Source organism: Leptonotus elevatus, chromosome 21 (assembly GCF_054856555.1).
Source record: "Leptonotus elevatus isolate MCC_2025b chromosome 21, RoL_Lele_1.0, whole genome shotgun sequence".
NCBI classification, from domain to species: Eukaryota; Metazoa; Chordata; class Actinopteri; order Syngnathiformes; family Syngnathidae; genus Leptonotus; species Leptonotus elevatus.
Genome location: NC_141259.1, coordinates 13,424,613 through 13,439,746, shown reverse-complemented (window position 1 = coordinate 13,439,746; position 15,134 = coordinate 13,424,613). Strand labels below are relative to the sequence as shown.

Below are 15,134 nucleotides of genomic sequence, written 5' to 3'. Positions count from 1 at the left end.
AAGGGGGGCGGTAACGATGGTGTGCAGTGTCGTTGAGTGCAGACAGGCACACTCGCGGTCTATTGCTACTGAAAAGAGCCCTTCAGCGCAGCGTGGCCGGACATCACGGCGACACTTTGCAACTAACTTCTGCTTTCAACAGCAGAATAAAATCCAGTCGGCGACGGCTTCCATATGGGGGGGGGGGGATTGTGGGTTTGGGTGGAGGGGCTGGATAAAACCACCACTTTGACACAAAGAAGAGCTGAGCGGTCTGCGCCCACCCGAACGGCGCGTTTGTGCATTTCCTGTTTCGTCATCAGAAGGTCTCGGAAGGTCCTGAAAGTGTCGCTCTCGGAGCTTCCAAGACTCGCGCCGAGCGTTTATTGCTCCTCACACTTTTGTTGTTGCCCCCCCCCCCCCCCCCCCCACGGTTCTCTGTGCAAAAAAAGTGTCCGAGTGCTCGTAGAAAACCAAACAATAAAGCAGGGAACACAGTCATTGATAAATAAATAATGAAATAGACAAACATGACGTTGATGTGAACGATTCTTTGGGAGGAAATGGGAGCGTTGCTTTTTTGACTTTACACTTTTGTGTACCGTCACCAAACTTCTGACATCTCAACTAACAGACCAAAGACATGAATTCCCTTTTTAAGTGGACGTGCGACTATAAATGAGATGAGCTAGCTCTTATTTGAATAATAATTGTGTTTGTGACGAGCCATTGAAAGTTTTCGCTGATTGTCGTCTTCTCGTCCGTCGTCTACTCTAGTTGGTGGTCAAACGTAAACGACGGCGTGCGACGAGCACGAAACATCACGTCAGCTTGTCGACATTTCCGATCTAGCGCTAGCTCAGCGTCGCTCCATCCGCAGAATGCAAAAAACGCTGTAGGTTTGCGGGTGGTATTTGTGAATATGCCATTACAGCGAAGGAAACATAAAAAAAAAAAAAAAAGATTATTGTTCTTGTTTTCGGTCAAAGTGTCAAAGCTTTTTTTTTTCCCTTGTCAAGTTACGCTACAAAATATAAAAAATTGTCGTAATAATCGTACAGCTATGAAAAGACTGTCAACAAAGTTCTACTTACTAACAAAACCTTTGCTAAGCTCGTCTCACTTCTCTGCACTCGCAAGCTAATACTCGCGCAGCTAACGTTGCTAACCTCGCTAACGTTGCTAACCTCGCTAACGTTGCTAATCTCGCTAACGTTGCTAACCTCGCTAACGTTGCTAACCTCGCTAACGCAGCTCCCAGCCAATAAGAGACGGATACATGAGTGATATAGTGTTTGGGGGCCCGAGAAGAAGCTAATGCAGTTCTGGGAGCATCCAGCAGGGGGCAGGAAGTAACATGAAAGCTAGCAAAGTTGTCCCCAAATCTTTGGGGGTGCGTAGTCCTCCATTTGGTGTCCTCGCTCCTACGGCGCGGTGCCCTGGACGTCGGCGTCGAGCGCCGTACCCGCGTCGCTCGTCCCCGACTTGGGGGGAAAAGCGGCGGCTCGCGTGGCGCTGTCGTAGGACGGCGGGGACGAGGTGGAGGACACCGTCTCGGAGCGCTCCGCCCCGAGCAGCCCCGAGCCGTAGTTCTGGCGTATCATGGTGGCGATTAGACCTTCCTTCTCGGGCGCCTCCTCCTCCTCCTCCTCCTCCTCCCCGTCCTCGCCGTCGGCCGCCCGGTCCCCGCCCGGGGCCGGCCCGTGTCGCGGCGTGGTGATCTGGCGGTAGAGGTAGGAGGCGGCCTTCATCTGGCGGCGCACCAGATGGCGGCGGTAGCAGCGCTGGATGACGGCGGCCGAGACGTCCTCCTGCTTGCGGCGGAGCGTGGTGGTGATGGGTTCGTAGGAGATCTTGGACGGGTTGGCCATCATGAACTTCTCCTCCATCTGCTGCTTGAGGGCGTCCATCTCGCCCGACTCGCCCAAAACGCGCTTGGTGAAGGCGAAGAGGATGTCCAGGCAGTGGATCTTGTCCCCGCTGACCATGGGCAGGTCCATGGAGATCAGCTTGATCTTGTTGGGCTTGCCGATGCGCAGCGGCTCCGACAAGGAGTCGGCGAAGTCGGACAGCTTGGCGTACTCGATGAACTGCGTGGCCTCGGGGTCGAACTTCTCCCACACCTCGTAGAACATCTCAAAGTCGTCCTCGCTCAGCGGCTCCGTGCTCTCCTCGGTGGCCACGCTGAAGTTCTCCAGGATGATGGCGATGTACATGTTGACCACGATGAGGAAGGAGATGATGATGTAGGTGACGAAGAAGGTGATGCCCACCGAGGGGTTGCCGCAGTTCCCGCGCTGGGTGGTGCCCGTCTGCGGCACGTGCGGGTTGCACTCCTCGGGCGAGTTGTTGAGGATGGGGCTGAGCAGGCCGTCCCAGCCCGCCGAGGTGGTGATCTGGAACAGGCAGATCATGCTGTTGCCGAAGGTCTCGAAGTTGAACATGTCGTCGATGCCCGCCTGCCGCTTGACGTAGGCGAAGTTGGCCATGCCGAAGATGGCGTAGATGAACATGACCAGGAAGAGCAGCAGGCCGATGTTGAAGAGGGCCGGCAGCGACATCATCAGCGCGAAGAGCAGCGTGCGGATGCCCTTGGCGCCGCGGATCAGCCGCAGGATGCGGCCGATGCGCGCCAGGCGGATCACGCGGAACAGCGTCGGCGACACGAAGTACTTCTCGATGATGTCGGCCAGCACGATGCCTGCGGACATGACATCGCGCGCACACGCGCGGTTGATGTAACGGGTCAATCATGTTTGATTTGTCCCCAGGGACCCCCCAAATGCCCCCCCCCCCCCCCCCTGCCGGCGCTGATTGCCGCCGTTACCTTCACCTCCCCCCAGGCGGCCTCGTCTAAGTGCGCGCACACACGCACCCACACACTTCATCACACACTTGTAGCGAGCTTACAGGAGGAAATGAAAGATGAACAGTGATGGCTCAATAAAGCGCTTAGGGTGTGTTTGTTTGTTCAAAATAAGGTTACGGCTTCGAAGTACGGTTTCAAATTAGGGTTACAGTTCCAAGGTAATCATTTGAAGTTTTAAATTTAAACCCTCCCACTAGTTTGAGAACCTAATTTGAAACCCTACTTGGAAAACCCCCAACCCTTCATTGAAAGCATACTTTAAAATCCTAACCTTATTTTGAAACCCTAACACTAATTTGAAACCCGACTTTGAAACATTCTGACAGTGTACCTGTTATAAAATGTGACCCTACTTAAAACCCTATTTTGAAATCCTAGCCCGAATTTAAAACACTAAGCCGAGTTGAAAACCCAAACTTTAGACCCAACCATTGAAATCCTAATTTGAAACCCTAACCCTTGTTTGAAACCCCAACACCAATTTGAAAGTGAAATTTATTTACAAAGCCCTTCATCACAAGCGTTTCAAAGGGCTCCACCTGATTTGAAACCCTACTTTGAACCCTCAATTTCAAAACCTACTTTGAAGGCCCTACCCCAATGTCAAACCCAACCCTAATCCTGATTTGAAACCCTAATTTGAAAAACCGTTACCCTTAAGTCACTCCATACTTTGAAACCCTAACCCTTCTTTTGAAACCCTAATCATGATTTCAAACCCCGCTGTGGCTCAACGACGCTCGGAAAGGCCGAAGCACGTACCGACGATGGAGAGGATGACGACCACGAAGTCGAAGATGTTCCAGCCCACGGTGAAGAAGTAGCAGCGCAGCGCCACGATCTTCATCATGCACTCGGCGGTGAACACCACGATGAAGGCAACGTTGATGTTGTTGAGGACGCGCTCCATCTGCGGCGACTGCTCGTCCGTCTCCACCATCATGGTGATCATGTTGAACAGGATCAGCACCATGATGATGATGTCGAACGCTTGCTTGGCCACCAGGTCGAAGAAGAAGCCCTGCACGTCGTTCTGGCGGACAAAGAGGACCGACGTCACCTTTATGCTGCGTTGACATGCCGGCTATTTTTTTATTTATTTTTTTGCTTTGACATGCCAGCAAAATAATATGACTCCGTCATATATTCTTTATCCTCGGCGAAGCACGACTAATGCTAGCGCCGCACTGATGATATGAGAGCAGTTGAGACGTCTCAATCAATTGTTTTTTTTTTGTGAAGGCTGGGATGGACCAGTTGAACTTTTGTGAAGAAAATACCCAAGCTTTGTATTTAAAACAAGTCCACTAGCTTAAGGCTAATGCTAAATAGCATCTACGTGGCTGTGCTATAACAGTTCAGGCAACGGATTGAATACAAAAGGTATATAATTACATAACAATATATAACAACAATAACAATATATGACAGTACTCGCAGTCATATATTCTTTATCGTCTGCAAAGAACGACTAATCTTAGAGACACACTGGTTACGGATGACGTCATTACTGTATGACTTTATTAAGTGCGATGATTGTGGAGTGCTAGTTTTCCTTATGCAAAACTAATTAATGACCTTTCTATTCATTTCAATGGGAAAAGTGGATTTGAGTGTTTTAAGGCGCCACGGCACTATTTGAGACCAACTAATTGAGTACAGCAATGGTTTTTTTTCAAATAGGTTCTCATTTGTGGTCAGTGTGAGGTGGCCCTGTTCGTACCAGAGGTCTGGGGATGGGCTTCTGGGGCTTCTTGGAGCCCAACTTCTTCATGGCGTTGTAGTATTTCTTCTGTTCCTCCGTCATGAAGATGTCCTGGCCCCCTAAGTGCAAGCGACACGCCACCACAGCGTTATTTTCATCCTGCTGACACAGCATTTTTTTCCACACGATTTTTCTAATAAAGAGCAAATGACGACATTTTTCCAAATAAGTTTTGCTTTTCATTTTTTCTCTCTTTTATTTTCATCCTGACACCAAAAAGCAAGCTGGCGAAGACGTGGCTCAACATGGGGTGGACCTAGAAGTTTGACTCCGCCCACACGAATACAGCAAAAGGTGTCAGTCGATAAAAGGTGTCAGTCGATAACATTTTTCAATCGTAATTAATTGCATGACTTCAGTAATTAACTCATAATTAATCACAAATTAATTGCACATTTATGTATATTTATTAAATATATACTCTATATATTTATTAAATAAATATATATATATATATATATAAATTAAATAAAATCAAAATTTAAATGAATTAAAATGAATGAATTAAAAATAATTAGATTCAATTCAATTAAAAAATAAGTTGACAAATGTGCACTTATCTTCCTCTTCTGCTGGTTGAAGTTGTCGATGATGACGCCGATGAAGAGGTTGAGGGTGAAGAAGGAGCCGAAGATGATGAAGATGACGAAGTAGAGGTACATGTACAGGTTGATCTCCTTGATGGGCTGCTCCTCCACCTGCGCGACACGCCCCCCTCCACATTTCAACTTCCTGCCATTGTGATGACATCACCGCATGACATGTTGGCCGGCGCGACTTACGGCTCGCGAGTCCACCGCGGCGTACATGATCTCCATCCAGCCTTTGAAGGTGGCCTTCGACACAAAACAACACAACGTCACGAAAAAAACAAGGGTTGGGTTTGAAGACTGACTTGAGGATTTCAAAGGAAGGTTTCAAGCCATCAAATTGAGGTTCCAAGCTAGAATTAAGGTTTCAAGCCAGACAGATTCAATATTAGGGTTTTTACTGTCGTTAGGGAATCCAACTTGGTTACGTTTTTAAATTAGGTTATCAAGACAGGGTAAGGACTTCCATTAAGAGTTAGAGTTTGAAATGAGGATTTCAAGCCAGGGTGACGTTTTCAAGCCTGAGTTAGGGTTTCAAACAAGGGTAAGGTTCGAAATGAGGTTTTGTTCAACGAAAGTCCCGCAGAAGGTGAACGAGCGCTGAAATCGTCCAAGCCTCATCTGTCTGATCGCCACGGCAACAGCCGTCAACACATCCTTATATGGACTTCCTTGCCACTGACAAACTTTCAACGGCAGAGCTGCTAATGGAAGGGCAGCCGGGTTGCCACGGCGACCAGGCAAACACGGAGGGATGCTGAGCCGCCCGTCGTCAAGGCGACGGCACTCATTCAACTTCCACACGCTTGTGAATCAACGCGTTAGCCATCTCTTCTCCTCCGTCCTTCCTCTTTTTTCCACTTCCTGTTTTTCTTCTAATCCTCCCTTCCTTCCTCCTCCTCGTCCTTTCGCTCTCATGTCTGCCTACTTAATGCCTCTAAAAATAAAAGCCTCTCAGGGCTGATTGACTGGCGGCGCGCAGGACGCCCGCGGCGGCGGAGAACCGCGAGGGATGCGGCGGCCATGAGGGAAAATGTCTCGCTTGAGTTCATTTAGTGCAGCGGGAGGAGAGAAGATGGAGGGAGGAGGAGATGAATAAAAACCGGACAGACGTTAACTGACGTGGCAGAAGAAGGAAAGAAGATGAAGAAGTACAGAAGAAGGTGGACAAGATGGAGATGAAGAAAGTTGGAAAAAGGGTGGAAAAGGCATGATGGGAGGAGGACAAGAGACGAGAGAAGAAAATGACAAGAAGGAAAGAAGGAAAAAACAGAAGAGGGCAAAGAGAAGTGACAGAATAAAAATGGACAGGAAAAGAAGAAGAACGAGTAGAGGAGTAGAGAAGAACAAGGAGAGAAGAAGAAGAACGGGTAGAAAAGAAGAAAGAGAGAAAGAAAAAATATACAGAAAGAAAAAGACGAAGAAGGCGACCGCCGAGCCGCGACTCATTTGCAAGCCGCCGGCGTTGCCGTGGCGACGGGCGCGCTCACCACTTGCAGCAGGGCCAGGTAGCCGGCGCCCACGTTGTCAAAGTTGACCTTGACCTTGGTCCAATAGTAGAGCGACGTGTCGTTGAGGGCCTGGCACTCGGACTTGTTGTTGATGAAGGCGGCGTCGTAGCTGTGGCCCGTGCGGTTGACGCAGCGGCCGAACTTGCCGGCGAACAGATTGACGCCCATGATGCTGAAGATGAGCCAGAAGATCAAACACACCAGCAGCACGTTCATGATGGACGGGATGGCGCCGATCAGCGCGTTCACCACCACCTGCAAGAACGCTCGCCAATATGGAAAAAACGGTCCAGCGTTTGTTCACAAGCGTTGCTATGGCACGAGTAAACTTCTTCACTACTAGTGCTATTTTGTCCTACTAGTGGGCAATTCGACTTTTTCTTTTCCTTCATTTATTTTTCCTTTCTATTACAACAGCCTTCAACGTGAATTTACATCCATAAACTTGACTCGTAAATGACTGTGCTGCACTAGTAACACTACTAGGCCCAACGAGTAGGCATGCATCAAGCACTAGTAGCCTCCTTAACAAGGATACCGATTTTTTTTTTTAAATTCCATATCCTTGGTATTCACTTTAAGGGTAAGGAACTAGCATGTACTAGCACACTCTTTGCCGTCACAAGACAATCCAATGCACTAGTAGAATGACTAGGTACCATTACATATCTGTGCAAAAGTCAAGTAGTAAACATGTAGTGCTTCATATGTCAACAAGTACACAGTTCTGTTCCACTAGTAGCAACATGTCATCCTACAAGTATGCTAAAGTTGTCCTACTAGTGAGAACTAAGAGTGTAATAGTACTTGAACCCGATGTTGGAGATCAAGGCATACATTTTTGAAAAGCTTTAGGCCATTTGAGCATTCACTAGTAGCATGCGGTAGTCAACTAGTGCACAGACATGTAAAAAATGCTCTAACTTACTAGTTAGGTTTAATTGCAGGTCAAAAGTGCACAAGAAGCGGTACAGTAGTTGCTACTAGTGCGCTGAATTGTCTTTCAAAGAATGTACTAGTTCAAGGACCTTCATTTAAATGTACATCGAGGAATAACCAGTCAAATGGATTTCCTTACCCGCATGCCCTCGAACCTGGACAGCGCTCGCAAGGGGCGAAGGGCCCGAAGCGTGCGCAGGGATTTGATGGCGGCGAAGTCGGAATAACCCAACGTGTTGGCCACCAGGCTCACTAGCGACACCTGCAGGAGACCACAAGCGGGACGCTTTGGATTCGCCAGTGCTTCTTCGCCCTTTGTTTTCAAACTTGTTAGCCTGTCTATGGCAATTCCCATTATGTGTTAGCATTAGCATTACGCTAGTAGCCTTAAAGGCTAAGCGACGTGTTTTTTTTCCCCTTTATGTTTAGTTTGACAATAAACTGCATTTCAAGATCTCTCCTCAATTGCATTTTTCCAAGCGTTTCAAGACGTCGGTGACGCCAACTTACGTCCACGATGAGGAAGTCGAGCCAGCACCAGTAGTTGGTGAAGTATTTCTTGAAACCGTACGCCAGCCACTTCAGCAGCATCTCCAGGATGAAGATGTAGGTGAAGATCTTGTCCGCGTACTCCAGCATCACCTTCACCACCTTCCGCTGCTCGATGTAGATGTCCTCGAAGGCCTGACGACGCAGAGGAGGACGGCGGGACGTTACGCGCGCGCAAGACGTGAGCGCGACTCCAAAAAAAAGTCTTACCAGCGCGCCCGAGCTGAGCAGGATCATGAAGATGATGAAGGACTCGAACCAGCTGTGCTCCACGATGTGATAGCACGTCTTCCTCAAGCGCCACCACACCTGGCCCAAGCCTGACGTTGTGTCCACGTCGCAGCACTTGAACCTGGACACGCACACTGCAAAGACACACACGCAAACTATATGTTACTTAAGAGACGAGGGGTCTGAAACCTGCGGCTCTGGAGCCACATGTGGCTCCATGAAAAAAATTGTAGATTTTTTTTTTTTGTACATATTTATTTATATAAAATATTCTTTAAATTAATTAATGATTAAGATAAAAAAAAAAAGAATAATTCAATATTATTATTATTATTATTTTAATTGTCAGAAAAAGAGTGATGAAAGGTGGATTAAAAAAAGTTTTAAAAATGAGAACAAAATTTTAAAAAGGCAGAAAATAAAATATACCATCAACTATAAAATTTCCAACAACGAAAGAAAGGCATAGAATTACCATAAAATATATTTGGAATTGTCAAAAAGTCAGAACATTTATTAAAAAAAAAAACATTCAAAAAGTAAATATAAAAAAGTCAAAAAACAAAAGAAGAAATCCCGAAAATTACCATAAATGTCCACAAGATTGTCAAAAAGGCAGAAAGGTCAGAAATAAACATAAAATGACCAAAAAAGGAAAAAGAGACACAAACACTGACAATATGTCCATAAAATTGCCAAAAATGTCAAATAACTAAATACATGTAAATAAATTATTTGCCATCAAAAGCTAAATGTATTATTGTCAAAGTCTGCTTGAGACACTTCAAAGATTTTTTAAAATTGAAATATATATTTATATAAAATCACTACACATTAGAAAATTAGCACAAAATGGCCAACTCACTAGATAGGTCACTGTACAGAAACGGTCACTTTCCAAGATGGTTACCGAGTTGCCACGGTGACCGCAAAGGACGGCCACCGAGCTGACAGGATGAGCAAGAAGAAGCCATTTGGGTCCTCGTGACTGATGACATCATCACCCACTCTCATGGGCCCTCCCCGCTGATTGCCAGTGTAATTAAAGCTGCGTTGCCGCGGTTACTAATTGGCCTGATGGTGATTTAAAGCCGCGCCACTCAATCAGCCCGAGCACTTGTGCCGGGTGACGGGAAGACCATAAACGCCTCTGCCAAGCCGTTGAGCATTTCTTCGATATCCGACGGAAAGGTCCGTGTGTTAGTGCGCTCTTTGTCCTTACTCGTAGGACAATTCAGTGATATTTCTCTGCGCTTAGCACAGATGTTAGCAGAGATGTTAGCAGAGAGAGAGAGAGAGGCTAACTGCTTGCTACTACTTCTACTAGTGAAGTGTTAGCAGAACTAGAATTTTATAACGTCACTGGCGGTGATGCTAATAACATGCTACTCTAATAGAACCACTTTTTTTTTCAGCTAGCATGCTATGCTAAATATGAAGCTACATTAGCTTAGCGAGTGCTGTGATTTTTTTTTTTTTAATTGTGCCCACCGTCTGGCAACGTGCACACTTAAATGCTGAATATAACCGAGTCACTTCCAATCTAACTTAGTTACTTTTGAAATCAAGTAATCCGTAAAGTAACTACGCTAGGCTTGCACTCAGAACCACGGTCCAGTTCTCAGGTCACCTCTGGTGCTATGCACATGAAGGAGAACATGTCAGTGAACACGACTTGCTCGTGGGCACTGCGACACGCTTCCGCCTGACACGGCATCAAACACACGCACACACCCTCTTGATGGCATGCATGTGTGGCGTCACATCAGCCAAAGAGCTGGCATTTAGCGACCTAATGAGGCAGCTAATCTAACGATGCTATGTGTGTGTGTGTGTGTGTGTGTGTGTGTGTGTGTGTGTGTGTGTGTGTGTGTGTGTGTGTGTAGGTGTGTGTGTGTGTGTCACCGAGGTTCATTGGGTCCTCCTCGCCGCATGTGAGCAAATCCATGTGATCTTTCTGCATATGTGTGCGTTCTCAATGATAACACGCACACGCCAGTCAATCATTCTGCCAGGCTAACACGAGCGGCTAATGCTAACACGAGCGGCATCCTGCGTTTTCCAGTCCACCGATGAGTAAGATGGCGTGAGCTCAGCATGGTCACCGGTCACCGGTCACTACCACGTTTGCTACGAGTTGCGCGCCATTCTCACCCAACTCACTTCCACTGTCAACACAAAAATGCTATATTAGCTAATGCTAACAACTTTATAGTATAGTGGATAGTGAAAATTTGTGGGCAAAAAAGATTTATGGTTTCCTACGGGGGCTACAAGATGGCGGCAAAGCACTACTTGTGTCAAAACGAAACACCAGCAGCATATTTCCTTGACACCAGCGCGCCACCAGATGGCGCCGACGCAATGTTACAGTTGTCCCTCGCCATTTTGCAGGCTTACAGTGTCACCGATTTTTAAATCGTACTAAATGTTATCTACGCCTTTTGAAGCCACACACATTCAAAGTCACCGATATACCATGTAGCTAGTGAGGATAGCGACCCCAAGTGGCCCAAAAAAATCACTATGGTGAAAAGTTAAAACTACAGCAACTGCATTTGCTTTCAAATGCAGAAAGTAAAAGTAAAATAAAAGTGTAAAAATAAATACATAAGCAAAGTACAAAAATATAACTTATGAACCACAAACAAGTATTCGTACTCGCATACATGCATGTACGGCGAATGTGCAAAGTTGCAACAAATAAGCCGAGCTCAGCAGGGGTGCGCGTGTGTGTGTGTGAGTGTGTGCGCGCGCGCGGCGCTAGCGGCAAGCGAGCGAGGCGTTCTTCATCACAAGTAGAAAAACAAGATGGTGACCTTCACTTATCTCCAAGCTTGCTCAACACTTGCTGGGATTTTCCCGCTCAGCTGACCTTTTCTGCCTGCGACGTGAATAATTAGCGGCGGTGGCGCACCACACACACGCACACACATACAAACGTGTACACAGCAGCTGGATGACATGCTGTAAACGTTTGTTGATTGATTTTGACGATCGATCGATGTATCGGAAGCGGACGCAGCAAGCAAGCCGGGTCGCCGGCGGCGGCGGCGGCCGCTGGACCAAGCGGACGTCCTGCCAAAGGGGGAGGCCTCGGCGGGCTCCAGATGGCCACAAACACACACACTAATTTGAACACACACGCGCATGAAAACACAAAAACATACCCGAAAAAAAAAAAAGTTGTTGGTAGTTTAGTTACTTGTTATGTTTTATGTTGATGATTTCATAAAATGTATCTTGTGCATTTCTTATTTTTGGGATGGGGGGGGCGCCACAATTCGTATTGCCTGCCCCCCCCCAATCATGATCATGGCGCGACACGAACAGCTGCTGCTGCTCCAGTCTCAGAGGTTCCCTCAGCAGCGGGGCCGGTGCTGAGTCAGCTGCTGCCGGTACTGATCTGCTGTGACGAGCCAGGACCCAACGGTGCCAGGAGGCGGTGCCAGGGGGGGCGGTGCCAGCGCCGCCAGTAGGTGGCGCTGTGCCACACGTTAACGTGTTTTCTGCTAAATCTTCTCCGGGCAGAGCACTCATTCAGTCTTCCAAACAAAAACGTTCAAAAATGACTTTTTTTGCAATGGTGCTAAGAAGCTAAGGAAATATCGAACACCAAAAGAGAATTTAATTAAAGGAGCTGATTTGATATACTATGATAGTGTTGCGTGTTTAAAAAGAAAAAAAAAAAGTCAGATTTTCTTTTTTTTTGCCAACATGGATGACAGTCACAATGTCTAAAAGTATTTAAAAATGTTCAAAATGTAATTTTCGAAATTTTTTATTTAATCAAGAGTACCCTGATCTCAATTGTTTTATTTTTTCCCGACGCTCCGCTGGAGTGAAGCCGCGCGGTCTTCCGTGTGGCTTTGAACCAGAAAAAAAGCACCGACGGCAGTCAAAAATGTGGATTCATCGCATGCACGCCGCGTTCTCAGCCGGGTGGCCCGATTGTGTCGCGGCCATTTTGTCAAGCCACGGCAAACACTTGCGCATCTGTTACAATTCACTCAGGACCACCAACATCATGAAAAGTGCCAATCACCAGCACCACGCATTCTTATTACGAACACAATACGCACAATACGCAAAAGTCACGGAAATAATAAGAATGCAAAATGTGTTTCTTTGCGACGAGCAAAGGCAAGAAAGGGAGTTATGTACGTAAATAAAAGGCGTGAGGCTGCCGAGTCAGGAGGGAACGCAGGTGCGGCTCTCACCTGGAACGCCTCCATAAATCTCCCCGTGAAGGGATGAGGTCGAGGGGGCGGGGCTCCCGCCGATGACATCACACTCGTCAGCCGTTTGCGTCGGGGAGTCAACTCGCTGACTGCGCAACTAACCGCAAAAGCATTTTGTCACCCCAGCGATGATGTCATCAGCGTTTCGTGAGGTAACCACGTACAATGCTTTTCTTTGTATGTTTTTACTTCTATTTATGTAAATGAGTACTTTTACTTTTGCCAGACTTCTTTTGCAACTTCTGATAAGCACATTGGTTGTAATGTGTGTGTGTGTGTGTGTGGACACGGCTTACGATCAGGAAAACAGTTTTCGGGGTCCATGGCCTCTTCGGCCAACTCGGAGTACTCGTCTTCCTCGTCTCCGGGCTTCCTCAGGTCCACCGTGCTGCCCTCTGATAGGCTGATGTCGTCCTTCTGCCGAGCACATGACCACGCGTCACCATGACAACATCATCATCAACATCATCGTCCTGTATTGTGTATGGGGATGACAGCGTGTGGATTATTTCATGTCAAGACATGACAACACACGTGTGCGCACGTGTGTTTGCATGTAACAAGGGCACGCACGCACGCGCGCGAGCGCACGCACACACACACACACACACACACACACACAGAGGAAAAAATAATGCAAAAAAATATATAGAAATAATTTCTTATTAATAATTAATCACAGATTTTTTTGTTAACTGTACTATTATTTACTAATTTTAATATGACATTTTTTTTTACAAAATAGAAAAATTAGATTAATAAAAAAATAATAAATACAATTTTTGCCATTTTAGGAAAAATTAATGCAGGATTGTTGATTATTTTATCATAGATAATTGAGTAAATTAATCCCAAAATTTTTTTGATGTGAAATGTTACATTTGACCAATATTATTACATTCTTTACAGTATATCAATTAAGCAATTAAGATAAATTAATTTAAAAAAAACAACACAATTTATTTACCCAATTTTAGGCTACAAATGCAATAAAACAGTAAGCGTGTTGTTGCTGTCTGAAGGTCGTTTGAAGGTTAGAGAACGTTTTTGATGAGCAAATCAAAGCTTTGTTACTGCAGACGACACCTGCACGAGGGTCAAAGGTAACCCTCCGCCGACGGGGGCAACAGAACACACCTGCTGTTTGGCTTGCATGAGCTTAGCATTAGCTTAGCACGAGCGTCAACCTCATCTTCTTCCGGAAGGCTTAAATGGACCAATGATTGTTTGGAAGACAACTAGACGGGCCTGAACTTTAACCTGTCAGTTGATTGGCTAACAGACTTTGTGACATCACAAGGGCCGGACGCTGAACAACTTCCTCCCAGGAAGTCGGAAGCCAAGTGAGACAACAAACCAGGTGCGCCAGATGATTAAAGATGACATAATCATAATTAACTTAGTCAGCGTGCGCACACACACACACACACACACACCCACACACACACACACAGAGCATGACACAAATCTGTCGTTTCATGTTAGACGCAAAGAAGTATCTCCTTCTGCGCGCACACACACACAGATACACACAAGTCGCGAGTTACCTCGTCCTGCTCGCCGTCGTCTTCCTGCGAGTCGTCGCTTCGGTCCTCTTGGTCCACCTCCTCGTCCTCGTCCTCTTCGTCCTCCTCCGGGAATTCCACGTCGGATTCCCCGGGGGCGATGGGCACGCTGATGGTGAGGTTGGGGTTTGTCATGTAGCTGTCGTCTTCGGGCGCCACGTACTTTTCCACGTGGCGTCCTGGAAGGTGGAGGTGAAGGTTAAGGGGCGCGGCGTGGTCGTGGCAGGCGGGCGCCGTACCTATGACGGCGCCGTTGACCTCGGCGTGGACGCTGCTCAAACGCTTTAGCTTCATCATGGTTTTAGCCTCTTTGCGCTTCTGCCGTCGGCGCTTCAGGTTCCCGTTGAAGAAATCCACTACCTGCGAAAAAGAAGGCATGAGTTATTTTTGTTATTTTTTTGCGGCTAGAGCAGTGCTTCGCAATAATTTTTTTGTTAATATAATAATAATAATAATAAAATTGTCTATAAAATTGTAGAGGCACAAATCCTCCGTTCGCAGTCTCTGACAATGAGAGCGCCACTGCCACCTACTGTAGTGGATGTGTAATTACAGTTTGTTCTAGTATGGCAAAAACAAAAAAAACATCTTTTCTGGGGGGGTCACAACCCACCCCACCTCACCCTTCTTTGAGAAGGACTAGGCTAGAGTGAAGTAAAGTGCTTTCCCACCTGACGGCGGCACCAGGCCAGGCCTCGGCCGATCCTGTGGATGGCGATGTGGAGGTTGTTCATCTCGCCGTCGTCGTCGGGCGCCGACAGATTGTCAGAGCTGAAGCTGCTGAGGAGCAGCGCCAGGAACAGGTTCAGCAACTGGGGACACACACATTGACGACAACTGCTGAGCCATGTAGCATGTGGCGTGTAGCTTAGCATGTTAGCATTCATTCTAACTG

At 46.9% G+C, this 15,134-nt stretch overlaps 1 protein-coding gene across 4 annotated transcripts in view; it reads right to left on the bottom strand.

Moving 5' to 3' along the window:
- Window positions 1-510: 510 nt before the first annotated feature.
- The window catches only part of LOC147155991 (sodium channel protein type 5 subunit alpha-like), a 64,056-nt gene continuing 49,432 nt past the window's right edge, over window positions 511-15,134 (bottom strand). For 3 of the 4 annotated variants that reach the window (XM_086066385.1, XM_086066388.1, XM_086066386.1), the window contains 12 exons: window positions 14,911-15,051; window positions 14,222-14,599; window positions 12,971-13,091; window positions 8,413-8,567; window positions 8,164-8,337; window positions 7,793-7,915; window positions 6,694-6,969; window positions 5,396-5,449; window positions 5,170-5,311; window positions 4,572-4,672; window positions 3,611-3,881; window positions 511-2,680 (listed from right to left, as the gene is read on the bottom strand). In XM_086066385.1, the coding sequence (XP_085922511.1) occupies window positions 1,404-2,680; window positions 3,611-3,881; window positions 4,572-4,672; window positions 5,170-5,311; window positions 5,396-5,449; window positions 6,694-6,969; window positions 7,793-7,915; window positions 8,164-8,337; window positions 8,413-8,567; window positions 12,971-13,091; window positions 14,222-14,599; window positions 14,911-15,051 (3,213 nt within the window). In that variant the 3' untranslated portion in view covers window positions 511-1,403. The remainder of the gene's footprint in view (window positions 2,681-3,610; window positions 3,882-4,571; window positions 4,673-5,169; window positions 5,312-5,395; window positions 5,450-6,693; window positions 6,970-7,792; window positions 7,916-8,163; window positions 8,338-8,412; window positions 8,568-12,970; window positions 13,092-14,221; window positions 14,600-14,910; window positions 15,052-15,134) is intronic. The other variant, XM_086066387.1, reaches the window with a different exon arrangement.